General features: G+C 44.5%; 1 protein-coding gene across 2 annotated transcripts in view; it reads right to left on the bottom strand.

Moving 5' to 3' along the window:
* The window catches only part of ADAMTS16 (ADAM metallopeptidase with thrombospondin type 1 motif 16), a 161162-nt gene that overhangs the window by 85934 nt on the left and 60759 nt on the right, over positions 1-14469 (bottom strand). For both annotated transcript variants that reach the window (XM_068234569.1, XM_068234567.1), the window contains exon 10: positions 1095-1248. In XM_068234569.1, the coding sequence (XP_068090670.1) occupies positions 1095-1248 (154 nt within the window). The remainder of the gene's footprint in view (positions 1-1094; positions 1249-14469) is intronic.

Consider the following 14469-nt stretch of genomic DNA (forward strand, 5'->3'; position numbering starts at 1 on the left):
TTACCCGAACCACGTGACCGTTCGGCCAATCAGAGCGCGTTCGGGTCCGAACCACGTGACCCGTTCGGCCAATCACAGCGCTAGCCGAACGTTCGGGGAACGTTCGGCCATGCGCTCTTAGTTCGGCCATATGGCCGAACGGTTTGGCCGAGCACCGTCAGGTGTTCGGCCGAACTCGAACATCACCCGAACAGGGTGATGTTCTGCAGAACCCGAACAGTGGCGAACACTGTTCGCCCAACACTAGGATCAACCAAACAGTCTGTATGCATGCTGGAAGGGAGGGAGAGAGCGGGAAGGGAGGGAGAGGGAAGGAAGGGAGGGAGAGAGCGCTCCGATTGTGCATTAACTTTTAGAAACAATTAATCGCTATAAAATTGCACTAACTATTATGTGTTGTAACATGCGCCTGCTATAGCCACCAGAAGGTCTCCTCGAACTGTCTCAACCTGGCCACTAGATGTCACTAGACGGCATTCTGCGCACCGCTCCCCCCCAGAGAGACGCTCTCCCCTTGGTTCCCATCACACTGCCAACCCTGGCCAGGTTGAGACAGTTCGAGGAGACTTTCTGGTGGCTATAGCAGGCGCATGTTACAACACATAATAGTAAGTGCAATTTTATAGCGATTTATTGTTTCTAAAAGGTAATGCACAATCGAAGTGCTCTCTCCCTCCCTTTCCTCTTGTCTTTTAACAGTTATTGGCACCACCCAGTACTCAGAGAGCTGCACCGAGTGTTTTTTTGTGTAAAACCTTTGAAGGGCCATTACTGGAGTGTAGAGCGGCGAGCGCAAGTTAGTTCTCCACTTTCTTCCAAATGTTGGATTAGTTTGGCTTTGTAATATTAACAAGTTGACACATCATTGCATTTTAGCGGTTCTGGGGGTGTGTTTAGCTATCAGGGACAAAAAAAGAGATGATTTGCATATATTTAGCAGTGATGCACTATGGGATACATCAGAGCTCACTCCAACCAAAATAATCGCAAATACTTTGTAGTTTGCCTGTTTTAAGAAGGCAAACTTCTGTTATACAGCAAAGTAATGCTATCCTGTTTCTATGACTGGATTGTTGGACATACTATTCTCTTACCTTTTTAAAGTCCAGCATACAGAGCTTGGCCTTTTCTCCAAACTGCCACTTGCACTGTGTGCTGCCATCATACAGTTCCCCTGGAAGTTTTTCAGGATATTTATATTCCTTTCCAGGCTTGGGCTCATCAACAAGGCAAACTGCCTGAGAAGAACTGCAAAGCAAATACAATGACATTATGCCAATCTTCCAAAATCACTTATTTTATAGATCCATGTACAATTCGAATAAATGTCTGCCACTTCAATACAGTATTGTTACGCTTGGTGGTATATTCTCCACAGTCAGCACGACATGACATAACCTGACATGAAGGAGGTACACACGCTAGCACAAGGAACCAGGATATCCCCAGTTTAGTGGAGGACTGACTCCAAAAGGAGATGTGGAGCACAGAGCAGGCGTAGATCCGAACAGCCACAAACAATCCTTTCACTATAGTGGCTCAGCGCAAGGTAGCACTGAGCGCATAAACCAGAACTCAGAAGATCAGGACAGGTAACAGAATGAACGCTTGCTAAACTAGTCACTGCTTAAGTGACAGCAAGCGTCCATAGCAAGACAGACTGGAATGAGGCAGCCAATGCGATTGCAGCGGTGGCGTGCCTCACAAGGACAGGACAGAATAGTCGGGAAATAGAGTCAAAGAAGGCAGACGTAATACACACAAATATACAATAGTTATGATTTCCTAGCGTATTATGATTACAGCTATCAATGAACTACAAACGACTAACAGACATATGTATATATCGGCGATAAACCGATATATGACATAAGCAAGGAACACTAACTAAGAACTGGAGCAGGACTAGGAAGGATTCGCTACTTCTACGCAGAAGCGAGCGCAATCCACGCAAGACAACAGGAACATGACTGACTAACTAAGCATCGGTGATCACGATATGTGCAATATATTATATAGTATATATATATATATGGGTGATCACGATACGTGCAATATATTATATAGTATATATTGGCGATGAACCAATATATGATGCAAGACTAGCAAAGTAACAATTGCTGATAAACAGAACAGAACTAGGACTCACTGACTCCTACACAGGAGATCAGTGCAGTCCACATGAATTAACAATAAAACTATGAACACAGTCTGGGGCCAGAGCAGCAGCAGCAAGACAGGCTTATGCTGAAGCTATGATAGCCCGTGGAGCCCTGCAGGAAGCAGATCTTTATACTGAGGTCATCCAATGGGAGCAGACATGCAGATTCCCACACAGGTGAATGGTAATTATTCAATCCTGAGCTGGCCAGAACTGCAGAGCCACTGCAGATGGAATCAGCAACTAGTTTGAGTGCAAACCAAACTAAATGCATGTAATGACATCAAAAATGACATAAAAAACTGCTTGTCTTCAGTAAAACTGTAGCCAGCAGTACATGCTGCAGACGTGATCATAACAAGTAAAAACAATTAAGATCAAAGTCATGGGGCACTCCAAACATTGCACATAATAACAATACAAGTCTCAATAAACATCCAAGACATCCTGCAGTACAACTCCGTTCCCTGATCCTGCTCCTTCACACCCCGGTAAGCTCCAGCCTTCTGATTCACTATCACCCTTTCTTTCCTTCGGTTTGGTATTTTCACTTTCTTCACCTTCACCATTTCTGTCACTGGCACACTTTCCTAATGGATGGCTTCAAATTTATCCTCCATCCTAATTATGTACAAAGGACACGTTGGTCCCCTATTTACTTCATGCACTCTGCACTTTATTAGCTATAGTGCTGGACAATAGCATCCGGGGTATATCACCTTCTCATTTTTTCTTTATTGGTGTGATTACAGGAGACATTCATTTGTATGATTTTTTACTGCAGGATGTCATGGATGTTTATTGAGACTTGTATTGTTATTATGTGCAATGTTTGGAGTGCCCCATGACTTTGATCTTAATTGTTTTTATGTGTATTTGTACTTAATAAAGATGTTACAATTTGTACTCAGGAGTTGAGTGGTGCGGTTTTTCAGGGAACTTCTTGTCTTTGTAGCGCTGTTGGTATATTGTTCCTTTCTGCACACTCCTCGCTTATTGATTTACCTATATTTCAGGGTAATGTGGATGGTGCTTGCCCATATGCTTTGTTTCTATAGTGATCATAACAAGTATCCATTCAGAATTCTGTCAGCAGAATTCTGCTTATATTTTACATTGACATGGGGTAAAAACAGCCACGATCCTGCCAATTTCCATCAGAATGTAAAATGTACAGGGTGGGCCATTTATATGGATACACCTTAATAAAATGGGAATGGTTGGTGATATTAACTTCCTGTTTGTGGCACATTAGTATATGTGAGGGGGAAAACTTTTCAAGATGGGTGGTGACCATGGCGGCCATTTTGAATCCAACTTTTGTTTTTTCAATAGGAAGAGGGTCATGTGACACATCAAACTTATTGGGAATTTCACAAGAAAAACAATGGTGTGCTTGGTGTTAACGTAACTTTATTCTTTCATGAGTTATTTACAAGTTTCTCTTTGTTTACAGCCATTGACATGTCGCTGAGGTTAACACGTGAGGAGCGGATAGAAATTGTGTTGATGTCTGGTGAACGCAGTAACCGTGTCTTTGCAGCAGATTTCAATGCAAGACACCCTACGAGACCACCCATCTCCCATGCTACAGTTAGCAAACTGCTTTCTAAGTTTCATGAAACTGGTTCAGTGTTGGATTTGCCAAAATGTGGACGCATGAAATCTTTCACTAATGAAGAAACATCAGTGGCTGCCCTAGCTTCATTCAGCAAGAGCCCACAGCGTAGCACTTGCCGCATGTCAGTAGAAAGTGGCATTAGTCGAACATCCCTTCCGGCGGATATTAGCTACTCACAAATGGCACCCTTACAAACTCCAGCTATTGCAGCATCTCAACGAGGATGACCCAGATCGGCGTACTGAATTTGCAGAATGGGCAAAACAAAAATTGAAACAGGACCCTCAGTTTACGCAGAAGATTTTGTTCAGTGATGAGGCAAATGTTTATGTGAATGGTGAAGTTACCAAACAAAACCACCACTATTAGTCTGACACTAACCCACATTGGATAGATCCCCCCAAGACTGTTGGATAAAAAAAACGATGATATGGTGTATGGGGTACAAAGATAGTGGGGCCATTCTTCATCAATGGAAACCTCAAGGCCACTGGATATGCAAAATTGCTACATGATGATGTGTTTCCCTCTTTATGCACTGAAGCTGGCACGTTCCTTGAGTTTTTCCAGCAAGATGGTGCACAACCATATTATGGGTGTCAGGTCTGAGCATTCCTAGATAAACAGTTTCCTGGAAAGTGGATTGGTCATTGTGGGCCAGTTGAATGGCCCCCAAGGTCTCCCGATCTGACCCCCTTAGACTTTTATCTTTGGGGTCATCTGAAGGCAATTGTCTATGCTGTGAAGATACGAGATGTGCAGCACCTAAAACTACGGATACTGGAAGCCTATGCTAGCATTGCACCTGCGGTGGTGTTATCAATGTGTGAAGAGTGCGAGAAGAGGATTCCATTGACAATTCAACACAATGGGCAGCACATTGAGCACATTTTATAAGTGGTCAGAAACTTGTAAATAACTCATGAAAGAATACAGTTATGTTAAAACTAAGCACACCATTGTTTTTCTTGTGAAATTCCCAATAAGTTTGATGTGTCACATGACCCTCTTCCTATTGAAAAAACAAAAGTTGGATTCAAAATGGCCGACTTCAAAATGGCCACCATGGTCACCACCCATCTTGAAAAGTTTCCCCCCTCACATATACTAATGTGCCACAAACAGAGGACGTTAATATCACCAACCATTTTATTAAGGTGCATCCATTTACATTTCCCACCCTATATTTTTTCAACCTCTGTAAGGTATTTTTAAAAAAGTTAGGTTTCTACAGTACAAGTGACCTTGATCTACATTGCAATAATTCCTTTAGACCGCTTTCACACATGGCACGTTGCTTCGCATTACGGTACTTTCTCCTGCCGCTCCCCCACAGCAGCTTGTCGCAATAACCATTAGTCTCTATGAGACTGTCCACAGTACAGTGCAAAATGTTGAAATTGAAAGAGCAAATTAAATCTTTTTGGTTTTCAGGTCCAAGCTACAAAAAAATCTAGCCCCGAAAACTGGAAATCTGAAATTCTGATGCTCATCCCTACTGCGTGCAATAATTCATAATGTATACTTCAATCTGGTTGGCATCTATGGTAAAATACACAGGAGACACATGAGGTTTAGTAAAGAGAATTTTTAGACTTTTAAGATGATTATGGCAGACTAAGTTATCAGGTATACAGCATACGTGGAAAGCAAAGGGTTTAAATATTAGCTTGAGCATAATATTTTTCCATTCATGAACAGTGAACGCAAACTTCCGAAAATGTTTGCGAACCGGCAAACCTGGCAAACCGCCATAGACTTCAATGGGCAGGTAAATTTTAAAACCTACAAAGACTGTTTCTGGCCACAAAAGTGATGGAAAAGTTGTTTCAAGGGGTCTAACACCTGGACTGTGGCATGCCAGAGGGGGACCCATGCCAAAAGTCCCACCAAAAATTACAGAGTTGACGCAAGGTTGGCTTTTAATCCCTAAAGGGCAGAAATCACATTATGCACAGCTGGGTGTCAGTGGGCTGTGGAGTGTAATACACAGAGAAATGCAGTAGTACTATCAGAATACAGTGAAATAATAATGCACAGAATTGGTACTGTGTCTGCAAGTTAATGTAGCAACAGCAGTAATGTGCACACAGCTCCGGGTATCAGTGGACTGTGGAGTGTCACACCCCCCCAAAAAAAAAAAACACAGGAGACCGATGTGCTAGCCCTCAAAAGGGCTTTTTGGAGTGCTTTCACAGCATGTGAGGAACAAGAACACAGGCCTAGCTAATGCTTGCCCTACCTACCTGCAGCAAGTCTGACCCTGCTCTCACTAACAGTCAGCAGCCAGCAGATAATGAATCCAATATGGCCACTGCAACTGCTTTTGATAGGGGGTGGGGGGGGGGGGGGGTCCAGGAGGGGGTGCTAGCTGATTGGCTGCCATGTGTCTGCTGACTGTGAGGTAAGGGGTCAAAGTCTGGCTCCATGGTGATGTATAGGGGCAGTTCGCAGAGAACGCGAACAGTGGAAATTTGCCTGATACTGTCCGCCGGCGAACTGTTCGGGCCGTCTCTAATCACAAGTCACCTGAACCTTTGTAATACTGTTAATTTTGTCACATTGTGTATTATTTGGTTCAAGTGAGATTTTAAAGTAATTTGGTAAGCAGGAGTTCTGTGTAGCTTACCAAAAACGTAATTGCATGAGAAAACATATACTGTACAATATATAGAACGTGGGTTTCGGAAAAACCTATCAGTATAGTATGAAAAGCCATACAACTGTCACAATAGACCAAGGACAGAAAAAAAAAAAAACATCAGTTGTACAACCAAACATGAAGTAAAATGAAGTAAAATGTTTTCTCAACTAGCTTGAGAAAAGTATAATCTAAAAGATCTTGCAATGTCAAACGATACAACAATAAAATACAGCTTGAATCCATGAACATCACAGAAAATGTGTATATTTTTAACCATATCGAATAAAAGGAGCAAGTTTAATTTTCAAAAGTAAATGTATCAGTTCTGATATGCAAAAATAACTTTGAAAGATAAAAAAAACAGAGACTGCTGGGAAACCAAAGTTTACATAACTTTAGAGGTGTGATCTTTGTGAGTGTGCTGGTAAATGACTTCTATGTTAACTGAAAAGAAATTTCTGAATGCATGTTTGGTGTCTCTATAGTTACAACAAACAGAGTACATTTTCCTTAGAAGCATTGTTCTAAATACAGGATCATCAGATTTATGGTAGCAAATTTACAATTACTGAGACATGATGGATTAACTTGAGTATTAAGTGAGATTTAGTGGCCCAAATTAACATGCTATTAGACAGACCAAGCTATACAAATGCTCACAATACCATTTGTGAATCTGAACCTATACCATATTGGGCAAAGTAAAAAATAAAATTAAAAGCATTTTTTTTAAAAGGCCCAACTTAACTATTTATAGAACAGCCACTGCTTTGGTTAGCAAATGACAAAAAAGGCTTACTTTTAAAGATCCAGACCACCACTATGAGGATAGCAAGACAAGACACAGAATATTTATATTGCTCCTTCCTCTAGGCGGACAATATTCATTTTTCTCCCAAGACTATCTATCATCTTCCTTTCTTAGGGACATGTGTTGGGTATGTAGACATGTTCCCGCAGTGTACAGGGCTAGTTTACATGTTATTAATGACATCACTTTTCCACAGGGGAGGACAGGTTAATTAATCAGGTAAAGTCACCCAAAAGAAGCAACATGACTGCTTTCTACTAATGAGATGGCCTGGGATAAACATAATTTACTAATGCTAGGTACACACAATGCAATTTTCTGACAGATTTACTGTCAGATCGATTATTTCCAACATGTACAATCTGATTTCTGAATGATTTTTCATAGAAGTGGATGGAAAAACTATTGAAAAATTGATCAGAAATCAGATCGGACATGCTGGAAATAATCGATCTGACAATTATGTCAGAAAACTGCATTGTGTGTACCTAGCATAACATTGGAGAACAGTGCCAGAATACAAGTGTTCTGGCAAACTTGGGCTGTAATAAGGGTAAAAAGGGGGGAGCAGGTTCTGCATTGAAGCCAAGCCTCTCTAATTATAGATAGAGATGGCCCAAATTTCCGATTTTCGGTTCGCGCGAAAGTTCGGTTCGCGCAAACTTTCACGAACCGCAATAGACTTCAATGGGGAGACGAACTTTGAAAACTAGAAAAATGTATGCTGGCCACAAAAGTGATGGAAAAGATGTTTCAAGGGGTCTAACACCTGGAGGGGGGCATGGCGGAGTGGAATACACGCCAAAAGTCTCCGGAAAAAATCCGGATTGGATGCAAAGCAACGTTTTAAGGGCAGAAATCACATTGAATTCTAAATTGCAGCCCTAAAGTGCTTGAAAACATCTTGCATGTGTATACATCAATCAGGGAGTGTAATTAGAGTACTGCTTCACACTGACACACCATACTCACTGTGTAACGCACCGCAAACAGCTGTTTGCGTAGTGACGGCCATGCTGGACTGGTGCGCACCATGGCCAGAGTGCAGGCCATGGCGGTTTTCAAGCCCATATGGTCGCCGGGCTGTGGTAGCTCAATGATAGAACAACAGTGACTGTCCAGCTGATCAAATTTGGTCTGTCCACAAGGAAGCAACAACCTTATTATCTTTGGTGTGCCACCTCCCGAGACACTCATATAGCCGTCGGTGATTGCTTCATTGTGATACGTAAGCCCCTTCACCACGGCAAGGTAATGATCACGAAGGGGAATGGGCACATGTACATGCCTTTTGTTTTGTCGTTGCAGCCGCAGTGCAGGCAGAAAAATTAGGCAGGCATGTACACGCACCAGAAAAATTATTATATGCTACCAGCGGCCTTAAAAATTCAGGAATGCACCTGGAGTCCTAAACCCTGTTGGTGGTGGCAGAGAAGGCAGTCAAGCGGCCTGTGGGCAGAGGTGCTGTGTGGGGAGCGACTTAGTCTTGGGGCAGGCAGCCAGTCACACGGCGTGCAGGCAGAGATGCTGTGTGAGGGGACTGACTTAGTGTTCGGGGAGGCAGTAGCCCTCCGGGGTCCGTGCCTCATTCATTTTGATAAAGGTCAGGTACTGAACAATTTTGTGACTTAGGCGACTTCTCTTCTGAGTGACAATGCCTCCAGCTGCGCTGAAGATCCTTTCTGACAGGACGCTTGAGGCAGGGCAAGACAGAAGTTGGATGGCAAATTGGGACAGCTCTGGCCACAGGTCAAGCCTGCGCACCCAGTAGTCCAAGGGTACATCGCTGCTCACAGTGTCTACATCCCCACTTAAGGCCAGGTAGTCAGCTACCTGCCGGTCTAGGCATTGGTGGAGGGTGGATCCGGAAGCGCTAAGGCGAGGCGTTGGACTAAAGAATGTCCGAATGTACGACATCACCATGAGATTGCTAGAGCGTCCTGTCCTTGCCTGCGTGGACATGGGAGGACAATTACTGGCAGTGGTACCTTTATTGCGTTGTGCTGTGCCATCACCCTTAAATGCATTGTAAAGCATAGTTGCCAGCTTGTTCTGCATGTGCTGCATCCTTTCTGCCTTCGGGTGAGTTGGTAACATGTCTGCCACTTTGTGCCTATACTGAGGGTATAGTAGTGTGGCCACCCAGTACAGCTCATTCCCCTTGAGTTTTTTTTATATGGGGGTCCCTCAACAGGCTGGACAGCATGAAAGATGCCATCTGCACAAAGTTGGATCCAGACATACTCTCCATCTCCTCTTGCTCTTCTTCAGTGACGTCAGGTAAGTCCTCCTCCCCCCAGCCATGAACAATACCACGGGAACATAGAGCAGCACAAGCCCCCTGCGATGCCTGCTGCGGTTGTTCTTCTGCCGCTGCCTTCTCCTCCTCCAAAGAAACACCTTCCTCATCATCCGAGTCTGACTCCTCTTCCCCACATGACTCTTCCTCCTCCTTCCCCCTCTGTGCTGCCGCAGGTGTTGAGGAAACATCTGATTCTGATGAAAATTGCTCCCACAACTGTTCCTACTGTAACTGTTCCTCTTCGCGCTCCTCCACAGCTTGATCCACCACTCTACACACGGCACGCTCCAGGAAGTAAGCGTACGGGATCAAGTCGCTGATGGTGCCTTCACTGCGACTCACCAGGTTGGTCACCTCCTCAAAAGGCCGCATGAGCCTGCATGCATTTCCCATCAGTGTCCAGTTGTTGGGCCACAACATCCTCATCTCCCCAGATTGTGTCCTTCTACTGTAATTGTACAGGTACTGGGTGACGGCTTTCTCGTGTTCTAGTAGGCGAGTCAACATGACCAGGGTCGAATTCCAGCAAGTCGGGCTATCACATATCAAGCGTCTCACCGTCAAGTTTTTTTTCCGCTGAATGTCCGCAAAGCGTGTAATGGCTGTGTAAGACCGCCTGAAATGCCCACACAACTTCCTGACCTACTTCAGGACGTCCTCTAAGTCTGGGTACTTTGACACAAATCTTTGAATGACTAGATTCAACACATGTGCCATGCAGGTTACATGTGTCAGCTTTCCCAAATTCAAAGCGGAAAGGAGATTTCTGCCATTGTCACATACCACGCTGCCGATCTCCAGCTGGTGTGAGGTCAGCCACTGCTCCACCTGTTTGTTAAGAGCAGCCAGGAGAGCTTGTCCAGTGTGACTCTCCGCTTTGAGGCAAGACCTGTCTAAGATGGCGTGACACTGTCGTACCTGGCATGCAGCATAGGCCCTGGGGAGATGGGGCTGTGTAGCTGGAGAGGAGATCGCAGCACCAGTAGAGTTGAACTGCCACTCAGCCAAGGAGGAGGAGGAGGACGACAGTGAAGAGGATGTAGCAGGAGGAGAGGAGGTGGAAGGAGGCCTGCCTGCAAGCAATGGAGGTGTCACAACAAGTTGGTCCGCTGCACAGCCACGTACTCCCTGCTTGCCATCGGTCAGAAGGTTGACCCAATGGGCTGTGTAAGTAATGTAGCGGCCCTGACCGTGCTTGGCAGACCAGGCATCCGTGGTCAGGTTGACCCTTGACCCAACGCTGTGTGCCAGAGATGACACCACTTGCCTCTCCACTTCACGTTCGGGTATCGCCTTTTTAGAGAAATAATTGCGGCCTGGCATCTTCCACTGCGGGGTCCCCATGGCCACAAATTTACAGAAGGCCTCAGAGTCCACCAGCTGGTATGGTAACAGCTGGCGAACTAACAGTTCCGCCACGCCAGCTGTCAGATGTCGGGCAAGGGGGTGACTGGCAGAAATTTGCTTCTTTCGCTCAAAGATTTCCTTCACGGTCGGGTCTCGGTTCTGCTCGGCTCACCATGGTTTGCGGTGGTGGGTTGGGCGGGATTGGGTCCGTGTTGGGTATGTCGGATCTGGGTGGGTCGTGGATAGGGGTGGGGTCGGGTTGCGCCGGGGGCCAGATCGTGCAGATTGGGTTTTTTGATGGGATTAGTACCCATACAGAACATAAGTAATACTGGCTGACGAGGAGTTTGGTGAATGATGTGAATGTATGGTTGTCAGAGGGGAATGACTTGGTCAGTATGTTTGAATGTGGGTATATGAGTTTGTATTTATGGGTATATGAAGGTATAGATGGGTTTGTATGTGTAGTAGGATGTAGGGGGGGGGGGGGGGGTGGGTGGGTATATGTCGGCTTGTACAAGTGGGTTGGGTTGAATAAGAATATCTATGTTTGGTTTGTATATAGTGTGTAACTTTATTTTGCATTTACTATATTTGGACAAAATAAAATAAAGTATATAAAGAGTGTCGAACTATGATGCAAACTGATTTACCAGACATAAAGATTTTTACGATGAAGCCTATTTGCTGAGTCTGGTAGCATAGATGCAGAGCTGAGTTCGAGAAAAAAAAAAAAAAAAAAAAGATTTCCTTCACGGACAACTTGTTGCTGTGGGCAGAGGAGCAGGAACCGCTCAAGGGCAGAGGAGGAGTGGAGGAGGGTGGCTGTGAAGGTGCAAGGGAGAAAGCGGCTGAAGATGCTGCACCTTAAGGAAGAAGAGGAGAAAGAGGGTGGCTTTTCTTTTGTGTGCTGCTTTTGCTCAGGTGCTCTTCCCATTTCAGTTTGTGCCTTTTCTCCATGTGCCTTCGTAAGGCACTTGTCCCTATGTGAGTGTTGGCCTTTCCACGGCTCAATTTTTTGGAGGCAGAGACAACAGATGGCATTGCTCCGATCTGAGTCAGACACATTAAAAAATTTCCAAACCGCGGAGCCCCCCTGGGGTGATGGCACTATGGTAGCATCAGCAGCTGACGTTGAAGGGCATGTTGGCTGGCTGTCCATAGGTGGCGATATATAGCACCGGACACTGCCACCAGCTATTTCTTATGACGAGCTCCCCCTGCTTCTTTTAGCAACTCGTCTCCTCCTACTCTTCTCTGACCCCCCCCCCCCCCTTTCCTCTTATCTGTCCCCCTGTTCATCTCCTCTATTGGGAACATACGTGGGATCCGTATCATCGTCATCATCATAATCATCCTGCCCAGCTTCGCTTGCCTCAGACACCTCCAAAACTGCACCATCAGCAGGTACTTCATCATCTTCACACGTTACGTCCATAGTGACGGTGTCTCCCTCTCGTCTTGAAAAAGCAGGGTAACTCCCGCGAAACTAGTTGGTCCGTTTGAGGGGACCCTCTGCCTCCGCTGTGCTTGCCTTCTCCTCCATCACACCTGGCTAAGTATTGATCTAACCCTTTTTCACTACAGGCTGTTGTTTTTTCATTCACTGGTCCTGCCTATCTTTTTGACCTATCACTCTTTATTCTTGTCATGATTTATCTTTATCACAGATTTTTGTATAATTATGTGATGTTGTGTATTGGTTGTTTAGCACATATGATATATTGAGATTGTCTCATCTTACACATATAAAATGCAATGCTGAACCTGGGTTCATTCCGATTAGGGCTCATGTACTGAGCCCTTTGAGGACTTAATAGTTTCTAGTTACAATAGGAGGCTTTATATATTGTACACTGTATTATGCATGGTGGTATTATTATTATATTTCAGGCAGAGGATTTTATGGGTCTGTTTCCTATTTTTAATTGTTTTTAAACCATGAATATTATGTGAAGTGCATTGTTTGAATTACAAACACACAAATATTTTTGCTATTTTTGATATAATAAAGATACATATATTTTGATACCGTTCATAATTGTCCTGAGTGCTGCTATTTTTACAGGGTTTCTTTTCTCTTCAATTGTATATGTCAGACATATGAGGTGGTGTAACTTGCTTAGCGCCTTCATCTAGTTGTAACAACAATGGCTGTGAATCAGTTAATTCCCCACCAATTAACTCCTGTGAAGTGTCAAATGCAACGGATGTGGTGCTTGTAGTAGCCCTGGTGGCTGCGGAAGATGAGGTGTTTTGTGGTAAATAGTCAACCACGTCCTGACAATCTTGGGAGTTGATGGACATGCCTTCTTCTGAGCACTAGCAGAACAGAGGCGCCAGCAGGATAAAAGCGGATAAAAACTTTAAAATTTGCTGGGAGGAAGCGGTGGACTTACCTCCATAAAGCAGACACGAAAGACTGTCTGAATAGTAGCAATCACATTTATTAACTAGTACCCCAAAACAGTGCAACGCGTTTCGCAGGCCCAGCCCGCTTCATCAGGCAATAAACATGGGGACAAGACTGTAGACAAGAGACAGTACATTATGCTATAGTAAATTCTGCAAATTTGCATATCAATATATTGCATATCATAAAACATACCATTTGAAAAATTGCTTCGTGGAGATGGCATAAAATAGTTGGGTGTGCAAGTAATCAATAGGGGGTAGAGGCTATGGTGCTCGTGATAGTAATGGGCTATGGGGTGTTATTTTACACAGATTTGCAATGAGTGGTATTGGTAATGGAAAAGGGTATATGTCAGACAAGAGTAATGGGTAATAGAGCATTGAGAAGAGAACAGGGGGCCAGAAATACAGGGTAAAGCGTGCAAATAAAATAACATAAAGAACTCACCAGAATTTCAGCAATAGCAGGTGTAGCGCCTCAGTGAAGTGCTGAGGATGCTCAACTCCTTATATATACAGGTTCTTGCTAAAAGGGCCAATTAGATGTATGGGAGGTGTTAGGTGGGCGGGGTTAGGGCGAGTATGCGAGCAGCCAATGGGCTCTCGCCACCTGTGTTCAGTGAGTTGGGTTTTTGGGAAGGGTGGGTGGGGTTAGGGCGCACAGGTAGTCACTGAATGTGCTGGGCTTGGCAGTGGCACACACACAGTATGGATTATCAAGGCTGTCTATGCAACACAAGTGTCAGTGAGACATACAGAAAAAAAAAATAGATCACAAGAACAAGATTAGCTCTCAAAAGAGCTGTTGTGGGGTGCTATTTTAGCAATAAGAATCAGCAAGGAGCAAGCTAACAAGTCTACAAGAGCATAACTAATCTTTCCCTATGAGAGAGTCTGCAGCAGCTGTCCCTTTTCTATTTACTGCAGACACACGAGTGAGTGTAATGGCCGGCGGGGCCTGCCTTTTATAAGGGGGGAGTAGCTCCAGAAGGGAGTGTAGCCAGATTGGCTACAATGTGACTGTGATGTCAAAGTTGACCCTAATGGTGCATTATGGGGGTGAACCGAACTTCTGGAAAAGTTTGCGTTTCTCCGCGATCACAAACCACCGGAAGTTTGCCGGGAACCGTTAGCCAGCGAACCGTTCGGGCCATCTCTAATTATAGAC

This window comes from Hyperolius riggenbachi, chromosome 5 (genome assembly GCF_040937935.1).
Source record: "Hyperolius riggenbachi isolate aHypRig1 chromosome 5, aHypRig1.pri, whole genome shotgun sequence".
Taxonomy (NCBI): domain Eukaryota; kingdom Metazoa; phylum Chordata; class Amphibia; order Anura; family Hyperoliidae; genus Hyperolius; species Hyperolius riggenbachi.